This window comes from Echiichthys vipera (genome assembly GCF_963691815.1).
Source record: "Echiichthys vipera genome assembly, chromosome: 19".
NCBI lineage: Eukaryota > Metazoa > Chordata > Actinopteri > Perciformes > Trachinidae > Echiichthys > Echiichthys vipera.
The window spans coordinates 5403417-5423029 of NC_139844.1; the positions used below are offsets into that span (position 1 = coordinate 5403417).

Below are 19613 nucleotides of genomic sequence, written 5' to 3' on the forward strand. Positions count from 1 at the left end.
GTGACATACAGACAACACTTTCATGGTGAAAAATGGAGGGAATGTCTGTTTTGTTTGTTTTCATGCTACTTTGGTTTGATTTACAGAAGTATCTTTTAAATTGTTATGTAGAAAATATCATACTTAGGAAGAATGATGTAACACTATCTCTTAACTAGCCCAATTATTCAGCAGATGAAACTAATTTGATTATTATTTTAGCAAAATACTAGATCCATAAAATGGTATGGTTTAGGAAACTACCCTCCTAGATTTTTAAAGGTTCTGGTTTAAAAAACACATTTGACCACTATTGAAAAAAATCCCAAAATAATAAACTGGCAAAAACTTTTACATTATTTAAACATTTCAAATTTACTCCCTTTGTTTAGTGGACCCCCAAAGTAAAAGTTTTTTTTTTCTTCATTCCTTTTTCTGTTTTCGTACATTTGAATATTTGAATTATTTCTACATTTAGAAATACATTGTCGATATTGTGTTTAATGTAACATTTATATTGGATATTTTAAATACCAAGTGAAAAACATAAACAAATAAATGAGCTCATGGTTCCGAAAGAAAAAATCCTATTCCTTTTCTGACACAGTGCTTTATTATATTGCTGCTCATCTGGCAGTTGAAATCGTAGAGCATTCCTTCGACATTCTGCAAGATGCTACAGTACAATACAAATTACAGTGCATTACCCTATACAGTTTGTATATGTACGAACAGTGACGGAGGACAGCCTGCACACCAACGTAGCTGCTTGCATTTTCTTTTTTATTAACAGTAGCAGGTGCGTTGCTAGCTAGTGAAAACGTCCGGGGCTGTAGCCCAAAAGTCATAGTCCTTTTCAGACGGGGTTCGAAGGTTCCTCCCCTGAGAAATGTTTGAGCTTAGGCTGATGAACATTCAATTATGACAATAAGCCTGTGAATATTCTCATTTGTCCAGGTCATCGTTATCCTCAAAGCAATTTCAGTCAAAAGCAACTGGACATGGTTATTTGTCTAGGAAGATGTTTCACCTCTCATCCAAGAGGCTTCATCAGTTCATGTACGCATCTGACCAGGCCAGGACTGGTCCAGGACCAGGACCAGGACCAGGACCAGGACCAGGCTGGGACTGGTCCAACTAACTGGTGTGGAGATCCAGGTATTTAACCTCTCACAAGGCCGATGATGTCACTGGAACCCTTTGTTCTCCAAGTGCCAACGACCGTCATAAGAGAGGCAGTCATTGGTGGGAAGTAGGTTTCGACTTTGTTGGTGCTCTATTGAGTCTTAACGACAGTCGTGAACGACTTACAACTGGCGTTAAGACTCAATAGAGCACTAACAAAGTCAAAACCAACTTCCCATCGTCTTCCTAGACAAATAAACAAGTCCAGTTGCTTTTGACTGAAATTGCTTTGAGGATTCAATTGTAACGTAGTTTGAGAAGGAAAGGAGAGACCAATGGTCATGTCTGACTCCCGTCGGTGCAGGCCTACAGAGGAGGTTAATGTTTTTGTTAAGGATAAAAAAAGGTCAGCACAGACACCAGCAGCCAGAATGAGACATTAAAACAGCCTATAGCCTCAGAAACACTGTCATGCACCGAACCGACATCAAGTGGACTGGGTTGAATCCACTGCAGGTCTCCTGAAACTGTGCAAAGTAGAAGACACCACTGCTCTGAAGGACGTCCCCCCCCCCCGACTGGGTGTTTGGGTTTAAAGAGCGACCCTGTTAACTGTCCACTTTCAGCTGAGTGTGTCTGCGGATGCCGTAGTGAGCCGGCAGACGACAGAGGTCCGGGTCTATTCCCAAGAGAACTGGAGCTATAGCCCTGAATGCCCAGGTCTAACGATGCACCTGAACAGTAGCCTACCACTTTCTGTCTGGACGCCTCGTTAGCTGCCATCTTCAGTCTGCACTGTGAGATTCTCCCTCCTACAGCTCACACAGAGAGATAGAGGAGTCCCGCCCAAACCAGAACCTAAACCCAGGATAAAGAGGTTCAGTGAATGTGGTGTTGAAGGTGTGGAGGTGGATCAGTCTGTCAGAGGAGGAGACTCTGAAGAAGGACAGAGTGCCAGCAGGGCAGTCCACATACACTGCTACTCTGTCAGTGCAGGACGACGGGAGAGCAATCACTGTTTCTCTGATATTGTGACACACAGAGTAATGATCGCCGTAGCAGTGCAGACTCCAGGACTGATCATTCCCTCCAAACCAGCAGTCAGCGCCATATCCTTTCCTGCCGATTCCTCTGTAAGCCACTGCTACGTGAACTTTTCCTTTCACCTGCACCTCCCAGTAACAGCGACCAGTCAGAGCATTTGAACACAGCAGCTGACAGTAGTCAAATCTCTCTGGATTATCAGGATACGGCTGCTCGTCTCTTACCGCTGTCACCTTTCTGTTGTTGTCGGACAGGTGGATGTTTCTGTTCACTGTGTTTGAGTCCAGTGTGAGTTCACAGGCATCTGGGGGAAAGAACAAGAAACAGTACAGCAGCAGTTTCATCACTTTGTATTATCATGTGTTATTATGAGTTATTTTCTTAGTCATATATATTATTTGATTAATTGGTTCGTCGAGGGGCCATATTCACTAAGTCTGTGACAGTATAGGTAAGTATAACTAAAGTCAGGGTCACAAAATACTCTTTTTTTTTCAACAGTTGTGTTTGTTGGAGCTCAAGGCCAAGCCAGAGGTACAGGGATTGAACGCAAAATAGAATTTTAATCAAACAAATGTTTCAGTCATAAACCTAAAGAGAATGCCATTGTATGTATGAAATAAACTAAATGAACACTCACATTTCCTTGGACCAGGTTTAAGCCACCGCTCCCCACTATGGTCAACCCTGGATTTAAAGACACAGTCAGATCATCATCTTTCATTTGTATGCTGTAGAATTTAATAATGAGTTCAGACGCTTGTATTTCAGTGTGGCCAGATGTATGATAATTATTGTACTTTATACAGGGCTCTCAAGTTTTGAAGACAGGCAAGAGTTGGGGGTGGGGGTTGGTGTTAACTCAGCATTGAGCAATTGGTGGCCGCTATGCATGGAGTTTCCATGTTCTCCCTGTGTCTGCGTGGGTTTTCTCTGGCTTCCTCCCACAGTCCAAAGACACAATGTTAATTGAGGACTTTGAATTGCCCATAGGTGTGAATGTAGTTAGTGACATCGGAGTTTCTTAAGAGTGTTTTGAAAGACTTACCTAGTCAACCGGTAGCAGCTCCTCTCATAGTAAAGTCCATTCATTCAAGTCGATTACCAAATGCAATCCAAAAGAAAGGGACCCATTGATTATTTATTCCAGCAAAACAAGTAAACTTTGTGGTTTGTGGCAGTTTGTTGAAATATAAGTCAATAATAGATGGTAAAAGGTTTCAGCTTTCCCTGCAGCACCAAAACGTTACGCGAGAGGTCAGGGAGCAGGGGTCAGGGGTCAAGGGGCGTGTATGGCCGGAAGACGCACTGTGAGTGCAGGCACAGGCCTGCAACCTGAAGTGACAGACAGAATGGTTCATGTTTATATCTTTGCCCGCTGCAAAACAAAAATGAAAGCTTACAACCCAGAAACTTTTCATAGGCTGCCATTGCGGTACGATGACTGTGCTCTGATAAACCAGTGGCTTATTGTTATTCTGGACATGGAGACGCTTAGGCAGAGGGATAACTGTGTCTGCAGCAAACATTTGGAAAAGGACGACTTCATAATTCCTAGAAGAGCTTTTGACCCAAAGAAGTCATGTTGATGAAGAATGCACGACTGTTAGCAACTGTGGTAGATTTCTCTGTAAGTTGTTTGTGCATGAAAAACATCACTCAAGTTATCATTGTTTGTGTCAAACAAGTTGTTTATTTGTTGTAATGTAACATCAAAACAGGAGATGACGTACTCTGTGCTCAAAATGATACTCAGAGCTCCAAGATGGTTGTAAAAGAGTAATAATCATTTAAGGCGAATAAAACTATGCTTTTTTTCATTGGTTGTTGCGTTACATCTTACCCAGATACAATAGTGCTATTTTCTGATTGGCTATTGTCTAGCCCCTGTCTTTTTTGGATTGGCTGGTAAGTGGCAGCTCAACTGAACTCCAGGGAAGATGAGCTTGATTCCTACTGGTTCCATAGTCAGAGCAGCTCTACTTTGCTACAGCATATTATACATTTTTTTCTGCGTGATAAAAGACTGAAAGGAGTGACTGCTCTGCTCAATGCGTGACACTTGAGAGCCCTGTTTATATATTCAAAAATACCATCTGTTATGGAAATCCAGACTCTCAGCCAGCAAATTTAAATTTACCCTGCCGTTAGCTCTGGGTACTCTCCATTGTAGCTCATTAACTATTACAGAAAATCCCAACTCACCAATCAAATTGACTATCTCTTATGGGCGGGCGTAACCTATGATGACGGTGATGTGCCATTGTAGTAGCCCCTTCGATAGCTCAGTTGGTAAAGTGGTGGACTGTAGAGTAAAATGTAATGATGCGGATGAACAGCGGTTGTTTGAAACGGCTTTGGCCTCGACTCTAAACTACTTGAACTTATCTTTTTCTTTAAAAAATTAACAGAAGACGGCACTCAAATCTTTCGTTTGCAAGAAAGATTTATTTGCTATTTTGACGACTGGATACGGCAAAAGTTTAATTTACAAGTTAGCCCTGCTGGTCGCTAAATGTAGATACTTCCCTTTGTTCATTGCTCTGATGGGTCATAGTGATATTTAATTGCGTGCAGTGGTATTTTGAACTGCATGCATTGGTGCCGGCCCTTGAGTCGGGAAGGTCGATTGATCGTTCCCAGACTCTACACCTGGATACATGTGGGTCTTGATTTCCAGGCTTGCCATATGTGCCAGTGTATGATAATTTGATCATTTTGTGATGCCTGTGATTAATAGTTTTTGTCTGCGCTGTCTTATTTTAATTAATTTTCCGGCATGGTCTGGAAAGCAAAATATAGATCCTACGTCTGTGTTTTCACATCTCTTCTCACATGACCTTCTTCCAGGCAATCATGCTTGGTCTAGGCTATGATGAACGTTACTTGCAAGCACGGCTCTGAAGCTGAAGCTTAAACTTTCTCACTGTGGTATGCTGTGTGCTAGTCAAGTTTTTGTTTGAATGTGGTAAGTCCAATTATTTATTAAACTAGCTTTGCTTATCTCGCTTCCTCTTAGAGGATTACTAGCTATCTGGACCGAAAAAACCTTGTAGATGCAAAAGTCCAAAAAAAGAGGCATCCCAGGATTCTCTTGATGCCTCAAACACATCAGTATGATTTGGCACCAAATCCAAACTGCAAGAGAAGAGGGATCTATATGTAATTTTACATGACCTTGCTAACACATTCAAAACGGTTCCTCATAGTTTCTTCTTGGCATCCTTTGACCTCTTCTGGATACCTGAGACTATCATAAACCTTGTCAAGGCTTATTATCAAGAAGAGCCTAGTTCCCATGCTGTTTTCATGCCAGACTTTACCACAATATGGCACTGCTTAGAGATTGGCATAATGGCAGTTTACCATCTCCCCACTGGTTTTCACCATGGCACTGAAAGCCATCATAAGGGCCTCCAAGAGGGTAATGGGTGGTGAGCTGCTGAAGTCTGGAGTCTGTGTACCACTCATCAGGGCCTACATGGATAGCGTAACATCAACCTCAACATCAACCATGACAACAACAGCACCTTGCACCAGGTTCCTCTTAGGGAAGCTTCAAGAGAACATCACTGTGGCCTGAATAAAATTCAAGCCATCCAAATCAAGAAGCATCTCTATAATCAAAGGCAAACTGACAGAACTGTGAAGGACAATGACCAGGCAAACAAGCTTATGCAAGAAACCTTCAAAGGCCTGGTGAACATTGACAGAGCCATGCTGCCTGGAAAACTGGACTCCCAACATCGAAGTGGCCCAGGGCTGGGCAGCAAATTACATTGCATTTTCATTGGACCAGCAGAAGTTGGTCTTGCCAAAGTCCCGTTCCTTGGAAGGATGCTGTGCAGGAAACTTTCGAAAGGAAGAAACTGTGATACACAGAGTTTGCAGCAGAGACAGAACAGTGGGGCTGGATAACAAAGATTTACCATGTAGAAGTTGGGGGTCGATGCATCATGGCAATGCCAACTGTAAGGCTGATAAGGGAATCAGCAGAGAAACCCTACATGGCCAACAAGGAAACATCAGGGGTGGCAGAGTGGAGAAGTAAGTGGCCCTGGCTGAAGAAGAAAGACAACATCTGGTCACACTGCTGAGCCTACTGGAGTCTTCTTCCAGGTCAACCCAGGACAAATTTTCTCTAACCTCTTGGTCTTCTCACCAAACGTTAGGCTTCAGTAAATTGTTGTCTACTGTAAACATGTAAAAGTGTCCTGTGTGTCCTGTCATGCACAGCGCAAGTCTGGGCAGGCACAGAATGTGGGGGGCATTGCAGTGCCCATGCTTAAAACCAGCTTTGATTCACATACCCTCTTCCATGCATAGCAACATCAGCTTGCTTAGATGTGGGTAGATTTGTGTGCTTGTCATTTAAATGTGTTTTGTAAAATCACACATTTATGTCTATTTGTTTTCATGATTATAATGTGCAAACAGGGATTTTCCTCAAATTACGACTCTTTTTGAAGCCCATTTCCCATCTGGCAATGCTGAATTTGACCAAGAAACTGCTTGTTAGCTCTTGTTTTCTCTTCATACCTGAGCTTGTCCAGTCTCCAGTGTGGATCCTTCAGTCTGGCAGACAGAAGCTTCACTCCTGAGTCTCCTGGATGATTGTAGCTCAGGTCCAACTCTCTCAGATGGGAGGGGTTGGAAATAAGGGCTGAGGCCAGATATTTACAGCCTTCCTCTGTGATCAGACAGCCTGACAGCCTACAGAGAGAAAGAGAGAAATACCTAATAAATTCTATACTTGTAATATGTTTGTACTTTTTAGACTTAATTTGTTTTTGGGAATAGAGCCGGGCTTGAATCTTTGAATAAAACATGCTTTACAATGTGGACAATGTGAAACCTCTGTTGTTAAAGGTCTTAGCAAAAAGATGAAGGTAAAAGTGTAGTGTACTTCAGACAATCTTGCGATGGGATCACACCCATCTTTATATTCTGCCTTCATTTTGATCTCAAATAGTTGTATCCTGACCTGAGAATTTGCAGTTCACAGTGTGGACTCTCCAGTCCAGTAGAAAACAGCTTCACTCCTGAATCCTGCAGGTCATTGTTACTCAGGTCCAGTTCTCTCAGATTAGAGGACTGGGATCTGAGTACTGAGGACAGAGCTTCACAGCTTATCTCTGACAGGTTACAGTCACCCAGGCTGAAGAAAAGAGAGAAAAAAAATCAGCTGATTCGTGGAGATTCTGAAATGGTAGCTTCAGGGCTGCATCAGTTTTTTGGACTTCATCAAGCTGGTTGTTGCCAAATGTGAAGGGATTAGGATAAACCCGAGTTCAGACCAAACAAAATTGTTTTAGAACGTTGCAGGTGAAAGTTACAGTGGTGTAAACTGACTCGTCTCGTTGCGAATCTAGCCAGCTGATGTTCTCGCCAGCTATTCAGCTCGTCAAATCACCAGCAGCTGGTTCTAGAACGTAAAACACGTCACCTGTGGCAGCAGCCAATCAATCAATCAATTGGAGGCTCACCGAGCATGTGAGAGAGAGAGAGAGGGAAAAGGGAAGGACAGAAAGAAACGTAAAGAGACAGGGTCGAGTGAGCAGTACAGTCAATAAGGAGAGCGAGTGCCGTAATCGAGGACAAAGCAGTGAATCAGGGAAATAAAACAGTATTTTAGCTGTTTCATCACAACTAGAAATGCAGCTATAGCAAGTAATCTCACGATTGCTGTCCTCATATATATTTTTTATAATGCTACAAATTATATCCAGCTACGAAAACAAGCCTGAAAAGTCGGAGGTTAAAACACAAGTACAGAGAGGCGTTGCTATGGAGATGATACATTGTCTCACCTTGTTTCACTGGTGTGAACTGGCAGGTTTCAGAACGTTGCAGACCTGCACGTTGCAAGTAGTTGCAAGTTTCAACTCAACTTGTTGCGAATCTTTGGTCTGAAGTGGGCTTAAGGGACGGCAACTCCATGTTAAAGTCATAGTACTATGGGGGAAAGCTGGATTGCTCCCTTTAGGTTTGGGGCAGAGTTTAAAGTTTCTTGGGGTGTTGTTCATGAGTAACGTTAAAGCAATTCTTACCTTCTTGCATGTCTCACAGCGATTCCCTCCAAAGTCCCACCCTCTTCCCCCTGCCTGACTTCTGACACTCCCTCTTACCCTGACACATATGGTGAGAGAGAAATGCTGCATTCCAGTGCCATGGAAAGTCTGAAGTTTCAGACCCCCAACTAGGCAAAGTGCCAGTGCACTTTGCCTAATTAGAGGTCTGAAACTTTGGACTTCCCATGGAACTTGAATGCAGCATGAGCTGCGCAGGTGAATTGGAGCGACGGATGGCAGGCAGGAAGCTCTGCAAATAATGCTGCTATCAGAAACTTGCTGCTAACCAAGAATGATGCTGCCCGCAATAAGTACCTTTACTGCTGGATATTGTTGCTCCATAAAATATAAAACATATCTTAATGTATACAGGTGTGTACAGTATTCAATTACAGGGCTTTGTTGGAGGCTTTGATCACTGGAAGCAGCCTCAGAAGAGCCTCCTCTGAAGCAGAGTATTTCTTCAGGTCAAACACGTCCAGATCTTTTTCTGATGACAGTAAGATGAAGACCAAAGCTGACCACTCAACAGGAGACAGTTCAACTGTGGAAAGACTTCCTGAACTCAGGAACTGTTGGATCTGTCCCACTAGAGAATGGTCATTCAGTTCATTTAGACAGTGAAACAGATTGATGTTTTTCTCTGCAGACAGATTGTCGCTGATCTTCTTCTTGATGTAATCAACTATTTTGTCTGTGGTTTGCCTTGTGTCAGAACTGCTTTCTGTATGTGTCAGCAGACCTCGCAGGAGAGACTGACTAGACGCTAGGGTAAGACCCAGGAAAAATCGAAGGAACAAGTCCAGGTGTCCATTTGGACTCTGTAAGGCCTTGTCCACAGCACTCTGGTACAAATGTTTTAGTTTTGGTTTGTCTCTGAAGACTTTAGACAACTTAGAGGTTAATTTTTCTTCTGACATTAGGTTGACTCCATAGTTGGTGAATGTCAGATGGACATGAAGAGCAGCCAGAAACTCCTGAACACTCAGATGGATGAAACAGAACACCTTGTCCTGGTACAGTCCTTTCTCCTCTTTGAAAATCTGCGTGAACACTCCTGAGTACACTGAGGCTGCTATGATATCAATGCCACACTCTGTCAGGTCTGATTCATAGAAAATCAGGTTTCCTTTCTGCAGCTGCTCAAAAGCCAGTTTTCCCAGAGACTCAATCATTTTCCTGCTGTCTGGACTCCAGGTTGGATCCGTCTCAGCTCCACCATGATACTTGATGTTCTCCAGCTTTGAGTGAACCACCAGGAAGTGTATGTACATCTCAGTCAGGGTCTTGGGCAGCTCTCCCCCCTCTCTGATTTTCAACATTTTCTTCAGAACTGTAGCAGTGATCCAGCAGAAGACTGGGATGTGGCACATGATGCGGAGACAACGTGATTTTGTAATGTGGGACATAATTCTGCCGGCCTGCTCCTGAACTTTGAATCTCTTCCTGAAGTACTCCTCCTTCTGTGGGTCAGTGAACCCTCTGACCTCTGTCACCATGTCAACACACTCAGAAGGGATCTGATTGGCTGCTGCAGGTCTTGTGGTTATCCAGATTCGAGCAGAGGGAAGCAGTTTCCCCCTGATGAGGTTTGTCAGCAGCACATCCACTGAGGTGGACTCTGTAACATCAGTCAGGACCTCAGTGTTGTGGAAATCCAGAGGAAGTCCACACTCATCCAGACTGTCAAAGATGAACACAACCTGGAACTCTTCAAACCTGCAGATTCCTGCTTCTTTGGTTTCAGTAAAGAAATGATGGACAAGTTCCACCAAGCTGAACTTTTTCTCTTTCAGCACATTCAGCTCTCTGAAAGTGAATGGAAATGTGAAGTGTATGTCTGGGTTGGCTTTGTCTTCAGCCCAGTCCAAAGTGAACTTTTGTGTTAACACTGTTTTCCCAATGCCAGCCACTCCCTTTGTCATCACTGTTCTGATTGGTTCATCTCTTCCAGGTGAGGCTTTAAAGATGTCCTCACATCTGATTGTTGTTTCTGGTCTGTCTTGTTTTCTGGATGCTGTTTCAATCTGTCTGACCTCATGTTTATCATTGACCTCTGCAGTTCCTCCCTCTGTGATGATGAGCTCTGTGTAGACCTGATTCAGGAGGGTTGGTTTTCCTGCTTTAGAAATTCCCTCAAACACACACTGGAATTTCTTCTTCAGGTTAGATTTAAGTTTACGTTGGCACACTGTGGCTTTAGTCCCTTAATGAACAAACAAGAAATGTAATTAATAATTAGATTCTACAAGATATCTGATAAATGTTAACTTTTAAGACCTAATCCAGAAATCATTAAATGTCTTCATAATCATAATAGCTTCTGACTGTTTTCAGCCCAGAAGAATTTGCAGCTGTGATACAAATTTGTGTATTACATTAACAGAAGAGTTTGTGAATGTAAACCTCCATTTCCTCTTTCTATCATGTTAGGCTGCTTTCAGACCAAATTCGACGTGGCTATGATTTGCTGCAGTGGTGTCCAGTGGTGTCGGAGTGCAACTTAAATGATCCATTTGTGTGACATCCTCAGGTAAACATTAACACCCCAAATGTAGTACAAGTAGACGCACTTGAAAGCAGCTTTATTTCAAAGCAGCTTAACAAGAAATGAAGAAGGAACTGTTCTTCGTGCTGAAGATTGTTGCTTATTGGTCAGGTTCCGTCGTATCTTAAAGAGCTCTTAGTACTGTATTACCTAACTAGATCGCTGCGCTCTGAGAATGCAGGGCTATTTGTCATTCCTAGAGTCTCCAAAAGTAGAATAGGGGGCAGAGCCTTCAGCTACCAAGCTCCTCTCCTCTGTAACCAACTCCCAAGTGTTATTCGGGAGGCAGACACCGTCTCTTTATTTAAGAGTAATCTTAAAACTTTCCTCTTTCATAAAGCTTACACCTAGGGCTTACGAGCCCTTAGCTATGTTGTTATTTTTAAGCTGATTTTGTTCTGCTTAATGATGATGCTATAGGCCTAGTCTGCCGGGGATAATACTTTTCCTGATACTCTGAGCTTCTCTCCTCTCTGTCTGTATCATCCATGTCTCATAAATGCATGTTACTAATTCAACTTCTTCCCCGGAGTTGTTTGTGCTTTGTCGTCTCGCAGGTCTCTGCTGATCGTGGTGGTGCCTACTGCCATGGTCCTTTATGATGCTTCCTGTTACTATTATAACTATTAATCATATATACTATAAACTATAACATTTGTAGCCATAAAAACACCATCACTGGTATGTTGGTACCTCGCTGTACCTCAGCTGCTATTGCCGCTACTCATCATTGATCATGTTTGCCACCATAATTATTATCATTTTCATATTCTATCACCTTAGCTGTGCTTGTTTCTACTATTCTGCTGTATTAACTGCCATAACATATAAGTCATATTCATATTACTATAGATATTATTATAGTTACTGTTACTCTTTGGTTGCTTGCATCTCTTGAAGTGTGTCTATTTCTCTGTCTTTGTGTCTGTCTTTGTCTTTCTCTGTACACCTGTCCATCTTTTCTCTCTTTCTCTCTCCTTTTCTTCCTACCCAACCAGTGCAGACAGATGTCTGTCCTCCACAGAGCTGGGTCCGTCTGACGTTCCTGCCTGTTATAGGGAAGGTTTTCGTTGCCACCGCACTCTATGGGGGAATTGTTGGGTCTATGTAAATCATAAATAAGTCATAGGGTGTGGTCTTTACCTACTCTGTAAAGTGTTCTGAGATAACTTTTGTTATGATTTGGCACTATAAATAAAATTGAACTGAAATCTAATTGAATTAAACAGTCAGCTGTTGCACAAACACTAGGACTCATAAAGGACCTTTCTCACTGAAGTTGTTTTTGGCCCCTGTCCATGGTGGCGATAAAGGCCATTTACTGTAACATTAGTCTCTCACCACCTCAAAACAGACTGATCGCCGGTTAGATGACTGTCCACTGCAGCATGACGTAAGGTTGCATTTCTTCAAAAGTTCAATCTGTTTAACTTTTCACTTCTGTTTTTTATCCATACCACTTGTGACCCCCACCACTGCAGCCTAACCTGATCCAACCTAAATACACTACCTAATAATTAATGGGAGGGCTGGCAGCCCTTCATTTAGTGAATGAGCCTGAAATCATAAATTTTCTTACTGCTCTGCAGACAGTCAGCCAGCTCCTCCTGCTTCATTCTCCTCAGGAAGTGCAGTGTGATCTTCAGAAATGCCTCTCTGCTCCTCCTCCTTTGCTCTTCATCCTCACCGCCCAACACTTCCTCATCCTCTCTCTGAATTTCTAAATATTCTGGGTAATCTGGACTCAGAACTCTCTGGATCTTCTTCAGCTCATTCTTCACAAAACTGAGAATGTTTTCTTCAAGCAGCTGGAACAGAATAAAATGTGAACTTAGATTATCCATGAGACAGAAAGTGCAGCATGGAGACTGGATCAGAATGGCAGATCAGTATTTAGTTTGTGGCCGATGTAGTTAGCAGTAGCATCTGTGCTTGTAGATGTACACACCAAAAATATGGAGTCCATGTTTGTTTGAAGCGGAGCACAATGACCTCTGGGAACCTTAAAGTTCTGCTGATGAACTCTTGGGAACAAACATGTTGTTCTGTCGTAAAGAATTCAGATAGAAACATAACAAACTGCTATTTAACATTTTTGTTTACCAATATGTAATACAGATTTTCAGAGATATTTGGCTGTTACACAAGAAATCCATTTTAGATTACTACCCTTCATCAGCAGAATGATGCCCTCATTGAAAGTGAAGAGGGATATACATAGACTCGTCACTCTTCATGGACACACAGCTGGGTCCAGGTCCAGGAGAGTCCTCTCTCTCATGTTGGATCCTGATAGAATCAGAAAACACTGATTAATCCACAGACATACTGAAATTCTTCTGAAACTTATGCTGACTTCTGAATGTGTTACTGATAACAACATTTAACTGAGATAAATACTTACTTTTGATAATCAGACTGGTGTCCATCTTTGATGTCAATTAATCGATGGATAGACTGGTCACTCTTGACGGACAGACAGCTAGGTCCAGGTGCGGTCTGGTCTGAGCTGCTTCTCTGGATTAGCCTGACAGTTAGTCCGACAGTTAGTCTGACAGTTATTCCGACAGTTAGTCCGACAGTTAGTCCGACAGTTAGTCCGACAGTTAGTCTGACAGTTAGTCCGACAGTTAGTCTGACAGTTAACCTGACAGTTAGTCCAACAGTTAGCCCGACAGTTATTCTGAAAGTTAACCTGACAGTTAGTCCGACAATTAGTCTGACAGTTAGCTCAACAGTTAGCTCGACAGTTAGCCTGACAGTTAGTCCAGCAGTTAGCTTGATAGTTAGCCTGACAGTTAGTCCGACAGTTAGTCTGACAGTTAGCCTGACAGTTAGCCTGACAGTTAGTCCAGCAGTTAGCCTGACAGTTAGTCCAGCAGTTAGCCTGAGTCTTAGTCTGAAAGTTAGCATTAGAGTTAGTCTGACAGTTAGCCTGAGAATTAGTCTTACAGTTTGTCCAAAAATTAGTCTGACAGTTAGTCCGACAGTTAGCCCGACAGTTAGCCTGACAGTTAGTCAGACAGTTAGTCTGACGGTTAGACTAACAGTTAGTCTGAGAATTAATCCGACAGATAGCCTAACAGTTAGCCTGACAGGTAGTCCAGCAGTTAGCCTGACAGTTAGCCTAAGTCTTAGTGTGACAGTTGGCTGGAGAGTTAGTCTGACTGTTAGCCTTAGAGTTAGTCTGACAGTTAGTCTGAGAGTTAGTCTAACAGTTTGTCCGAAAACTAGTCTGACAGTTTGCCTGGGAGTTAGTCTGGCAGTTGGCCTGAGAGTTACCATAACAAACTAAGGAATTTATATTTTTAGTTACCGATGTGTAATACATAATTTCAGAGATATTGGGCTGTTACACAACAAATCTATTTTTAATTACTACCCTTCATCAGAAAAGCGATGCCCTCGTTGGAAGTGAAGAGGGATATACATAGACTCGTCACTCTTCATAGACACACAGCTGGGTCCAGGTTCAGGAGAGTCCTGTCTCTCATGTTGGATCCTTATAGAATCACAAACACTGATTCATTCACAGACAAACTGAAATTCTTCTGAAATTTATGGTGACTTTTGAATGTGTTACTGATAACAACATTTAACTGAGATAAATACTTACTTTTGATAATCAGACTGGTGTCCATCTTTGATGTCAATTAATCGATGGATAGGCTGGTCACTCTTGACGGACAGACAGCTAGGTCCAGGTGCGGTCTGGTCTGAGCTGCTTCTCTGGATTAGCCTGATTCAACATTATTCCGACAGTTAGTCCGACAGTTATTCCGACAGTTAGTCCAACAGTTAATCTCACAGTTAGTCCAACAGTTAGCCTGACAGCCCAACAGTTAGTCCAACAGTTAGTCTGAAAGTTAGTCCGACAGTTAGTCTCAAAGTTAGTCCGACAGTTAGCCTGACAGTTTGTCAGACTTTTAGTCTGACAGTTAGCCTGCGTTGACGGTGACATCTGCCCTGAATGCTTAAGACATCTGCCCTGAATGCTTAAGAATATTGAAGACGCGGCGGCCCACTTGCGGCGCTACAGTGAGTTTGCGGGCTACCATTGTATTGTGGGTAATGTAGTTTTTTTGCGTGAAAAACACCAGCAGGCGGCTTTGGCGTGCGGGCCTATTCTAATACTAATCAAATATCATCCCGGGGGCCAAGATAATTCATTTGCGGGCCGAATCTGGCCCGCGGGCCTTGACTTTGACACCCATGGTCTAACAGTTACTTTCAAAGTTAGTCCGACAGTTAGCCTGACAGTTAGTCAGACTTTTAGTCTGACAGTTAGCCTGACAGACTGACTGTTTGTTTGACAGATAGCCTGACCTGGACCAGGTTAGTTTGCCAGTATACGTTGCCATAGAAACTGAGCTTTAACTATGTTAAATTTGCTTCATAGAATCAAAAAATACTCAAAATGATCAGACTAACTGAAATAAGCCATGAATATTCTGTGAACTCGTTTTATGGAATGGACCCTTGGACAGTTAGAGATCATCAACTCACCTATGAGCTTTGGTCTGGCTGCCCTGTTCCTCACACAGAGTGGTTTTAGAGGGAGGTGGTCCGTCCTCTCTGTCCTCACATTGATTCATAGCAGAGTCCATTCCTTCAGACAAACACAATATATTTATTACAACAAGCTTTACATCACCGGACACATCAGTTCTTATTATTGTCAACATGACACAGATGTTCAGGATTGACAGAAACCTTTTTTTGACCACAAATGTTTGTTTGATTGGCAAAATGCATCTTTTCTACACCTTTAATGTTGTTATACTTTCAGAATTATGTTGCATCCTCAAGTATTAGATAAACCCAAAAATGTATTTGTCATTATCAAGGTATTTGTGTACTGCTTTTTTTCAGTATCCACAAATTTATAATCCCAAACCTTTGATCAATGCATTATTGCACCCTAAACCTTATTTGTAATAATCCTAAAATTAGTTATGATGTGAAACTATAATGTGTTACTAATAAAACATCTCCTAGCTGAGCAGCTCTCTGCGTTTGCTAATATCTAACCTCAGTTGAGACCTGGACTGTGCAGAGAGGGTGTTTTGAAACCAGCTAAAACCAGCTCAGTCTCAGTGTATTTGAGCATGTAAAACTTCATCAATGCACTCAAAGCTACAGCAGGTAAAAAGCACAAAAAAGACAGATATTGAAGCAGAGGGAAACATCTTTCTGCAGCGCTCCCTCTCTGTCACAAGCCGATAGGAAGGCTCTCTCTGTGTAAAATGACCTCTGATTGTCTTGTAAAGCCTGAAGACAGAGCCAAGGCTAGTTTTCTCGGGCTTGTAAATACCACCCCCCGTATTACAGCTTTCTGTAGACCCCATGGGACCCCATTCCCAGAAAATCTTTCATTGGTGTCTATTGAAATGGAACAATTATTTTCTGTTCCCAGTCATTATCTGTCCTGGATTACACATATGATGTTTGTGGAATTAAATGATCAAGTTCAGAGTTTGACAGTTTATTGTAGGTTGTTGTTCAGTGAAAGGCTCTGGAAAAAGCTTAATGAGAATGACTACATTTCATGTTCCTGTGTGTCATTTCATCCCACTTTCCCTCCACTTCTTAGTGCTGCTTCCTAGTAAGAAGGGGATGGAAAGAGCGAACACCTGTTCTTGCTGGAATGTGGACAGGCACAAACACACTGGCATCTTGATGTGAATGTTGGCAGAAGACGCAGCAGTAGCACTCAGAGTTGAGAAGGCACTTACCAGCCCTATATGATGACAGATTATTAAAAAAAACACTGCCTACCACAGATTAAACTTCAGATTATTAAAAGTTAAAAAAAACAGAAGCACCTCAGCCAAGATGACCCAAGCTGACAGACCAGTTCAGACACATTTTTAACTGACATGAACTCAGATTACAATCAAACTGCTTTTGATTCTACTTGGGAATCACAAACATCACATGTAAATGTTTAAAGTCACGGTTATTTAACTCCCAGAGAAATTCTCATTAGATTATACTGCAAACATTTTCAGATCACTGTTATTTTGCTCAGAAACATCAAACACATATTTCATATGAGCCAATCAGCACCAAGAAACACCTGTAGTGTCCAGTAAAACAGTGAAACAGCACAATGTGATCAAAGTGATCCTGATGATCCAACATTTACAGATTCCTCTGGTCAGATTCTCACCTGCTGAACTCACATCAGGTCCACTTACAGACACTTTCCACGTTCCTGTGTCGAGGAAACACTGGGAGAGAAGAAGCTGCTTGTTTCTACATGTCATTCCTGGTGTCTGTGTGCATCTGATGTGAGGACACTGTTACACCCTTTAGAACTAGAGTCCAAAGTGTAAAAAACATCTGTGACGTCAAAACCAGTCCAACCTGAGTCAGAAACCCAGTCAGAGAAACCACATGTGAGGATGTAGTGCTCTCTGTCCACTAGAGGGTGCAAACTAACCATCTAATGAAATAAAGAGTGATGATCTCATTGGTTCACTGCTTTATGTTGGACATGTGTGAGGACAGAAATAATGAAGACAGTGTGTCTGTAAACAGTATTTATGGGGACCTTGTGTTTTGACAGTGTTTGTGAGGACCTTGTGTTCTTTTTTTATGGCAGTTTTCAAGCCTTCTACTAGAAAGGACAGACAGGTAATGCAGCAAAGGGCCGCAGGTCAGGGTGGAACCTGCGACTGCTGCCCCGAGGACCCCCAGCCCCCCTACAACCACTCAACCCCCGGTTTAGCCAGGACCTTGTGTTTTGACAGTGTTTGTGGGGGCCTTGTGTTTTCAATTAATCAATCAATTAATCAATCAATTAATCAATCAATCAATCAATCTCCTTTATTTAACCAGGTAAAAAAAATCCTTGAGATTAAAACCTCTTTTCAAGACTGACCTGGCCAAGACGGCAGCACAAAAGCAGCATGATGACACACAAAACACAAATAAAATACAATTACATAATTACGATGAAAAAAGAGAGAATGGGATTACAAGATGACACAGTGCATTGACAAGATCCTATTGATCTTATTTCTCTGTGTTTTTAGAATTTAGAAAGTCCCCCAGGTTACGAGATGTGTTAGGTCCTTCTGCACATCGTTCCAGGAAGACGGAAGTCCAAGAATAGAGTGAGAGTGTCTACGGAACAGCCGTGGCGTTATGGTTCTACTTCACCTAGGCCCTCCCAATATGACACTGGGTTCGCCCACATGTACGGTCCCATCCATCAAAAATGACTGGGAGAAAATATTTTTTGTGAATTATTATTTTTATTTATTCTAATTAATATTTAAATACAAAATTTAGACCAAAATATGTTTGCCTTTTCAACAAAAAAAAAGAAGTAAAAGCAACATTAATATGACAATTCACCATGACGTTGCAACAATAATATTTGTTCTTCCAGATGGCAAAAGCTGAAGCATTGTCCGATGGCACCACTAGGAAACAAACCTTTCAGTGTCATTTGACCAGAGTAAATGGCTTGAATTAGTGGGCGATCTGCACTGAAGTGGAAGGAGAATTAACTTACACACTTCTAAGAGTCTGCAAGGGAAATTTCATATTTCCACATGAGCATTTACATGTCAAATTTGACAGTGTTTGTGGGGACATGGAGCCTCATTTATCAAACGAACGTACGGCAGAAAAACGTGCGTACGACCATTTCCTGGCGAACGTCGGCATTTATCAATTTGGACGTGAGCGTGAGCTACGATCAAATCTCACGTCTGGTCTGAGGTCGTGTACGCACATTTCAGCCTGTGGATTTGCGGTGCAGCACAGCAAAACCTGTCTGAAAATAATGAAAAATAAATAATAAAAAGTGTGGTTAGAGCAATTGATTGTACTCATGTGCGTCTGAAGGCACCATCCATTCAATTCAATTCAATTCAAAAAACTTTATTTGTCCCCGGGGGGCAATTCAGGGCACACAGAGCAGCAAATAACGACAGTGCAATTATACAAAAACATTTTAACCTAACACAAGAATAAAGTGTAAAAGAAGAGTTAGTGTCAGGATGTTAGTGTGTTAGTACAGGTTAGATACAGAGAACATCGTCGGCGTGAGATGTAGAAAGACATGTGTGTATCAGATGTAAGCAGACATGTGAGCGGGTGTATATGATGTAAACAGTGTAAACATGCAGTAGACTGTTGAAACAGGTATAAACAGAACTGTAGTGCAGAGAAGATATAAGTGGACAGTGATCGGATTCAGATGAGGTCAGACATGATACATGTGTGTAATAATGAGCAGACGTAACAGAACTATAGTGCAGTAATAGAGTATAAATATAATATATAACTATAAGCTAAATAATAAAGTGAATAATAAAGTGATAGTGGTGCATGGCAGGAAAACAGCAGTCTAAGTATATGCTAGCTCTGTGTAACAGATGAATACTGAAAAATAGAGTGACCATAGTACTGTGATGGATACAATATAAGACCTGATAGACACAATAAAGTGGAGCAGTGCATTAATACCATAAATTAACATAACTAACAGAATCAAGTGGACCAGTAAGAACAGAGTAACAGAATAAGTTCGGTGTGAACATAATAACAGAATAAATAAGTAAGTGGAGTAGTGCAACAGACCGGAGTAACATTATAAACAGAGTAAATAAGTGGCGTAGTGCAACAGACCGGAGTAACATTATAAACAGAGTAAATAAGTGGCGTAGCGCAACAGACCGGAGTAACATTATAAACAGAGTAAATAAGTGGTGTAGTGCAACAGTCCAGTAACATTATAAACAGAGTGAACAGAATAAGTGGAATTGTGAATCAACCAGTAGTTCACAGCTTTGAGGACAGGAGTGGAGGTACATAGCCAGTTCCCGTGT

The 19613-nt window shown here is 41.9% G+C and overlaps 2 protein-coding genes across 2 annotated transcripts; both read right to left on the bottom strand.

Moving 5' to 3' along the window:
* Positions 1-621: 621 nt before the first annotated feature.
* On the bottom strand, positions 622-13418 carry LOC310961627 (NLR family CARD domain-containing protein 3-like). The gene is made up of 9 exons (XM_083933772.1): positions 13172-13418; positions 12937-13056; positions 12716-12812; positions 12347-12575; positions 8613-10425; positions 7133-7306; positions 6688-6861; positions 2789-2835; positions 622-2452 (listed from the first exon to the last, which is right to left on the bottom strand). Exons 3-9 carry the CDS (start codon positions 12731-12733, stop codon positions 1917-1919), a joined length of 2991 nt encoding a protein of 996 aa, XP_083789898.1. The 5' UTR covers positions 12734-12812; positions 12937-13056; positions 13172-13418; the 3' UTR covers positions 622-1916.
* A 1-nt stretch (position 13419) lies between these two features.
* On the bottom strand, positions 13420-17044 carry LOC310961634 (uncharacterized protein). The gene is made up of 4 exons (XM_083933780.1): positions 16940-17044; positions 15274-15376; positions 14384-14506; positions 13420-14269 (listed from the first exon to the last, which is right to left on the bottom strand). The coding sequence occupies exons 1-4, from the start codon at positions 17034-17036 to the stop codon at positions 14146-14148; spliced, it is 447 nt and encodes a 148-aa protein (XP_083789906.1). The 5' UTR covers positions 17037-17044; the 3' UTR covers positions 13420-14145.
* Between the last annotated feature and the right edge of the window lie 2569 nt (positions 17045-19613).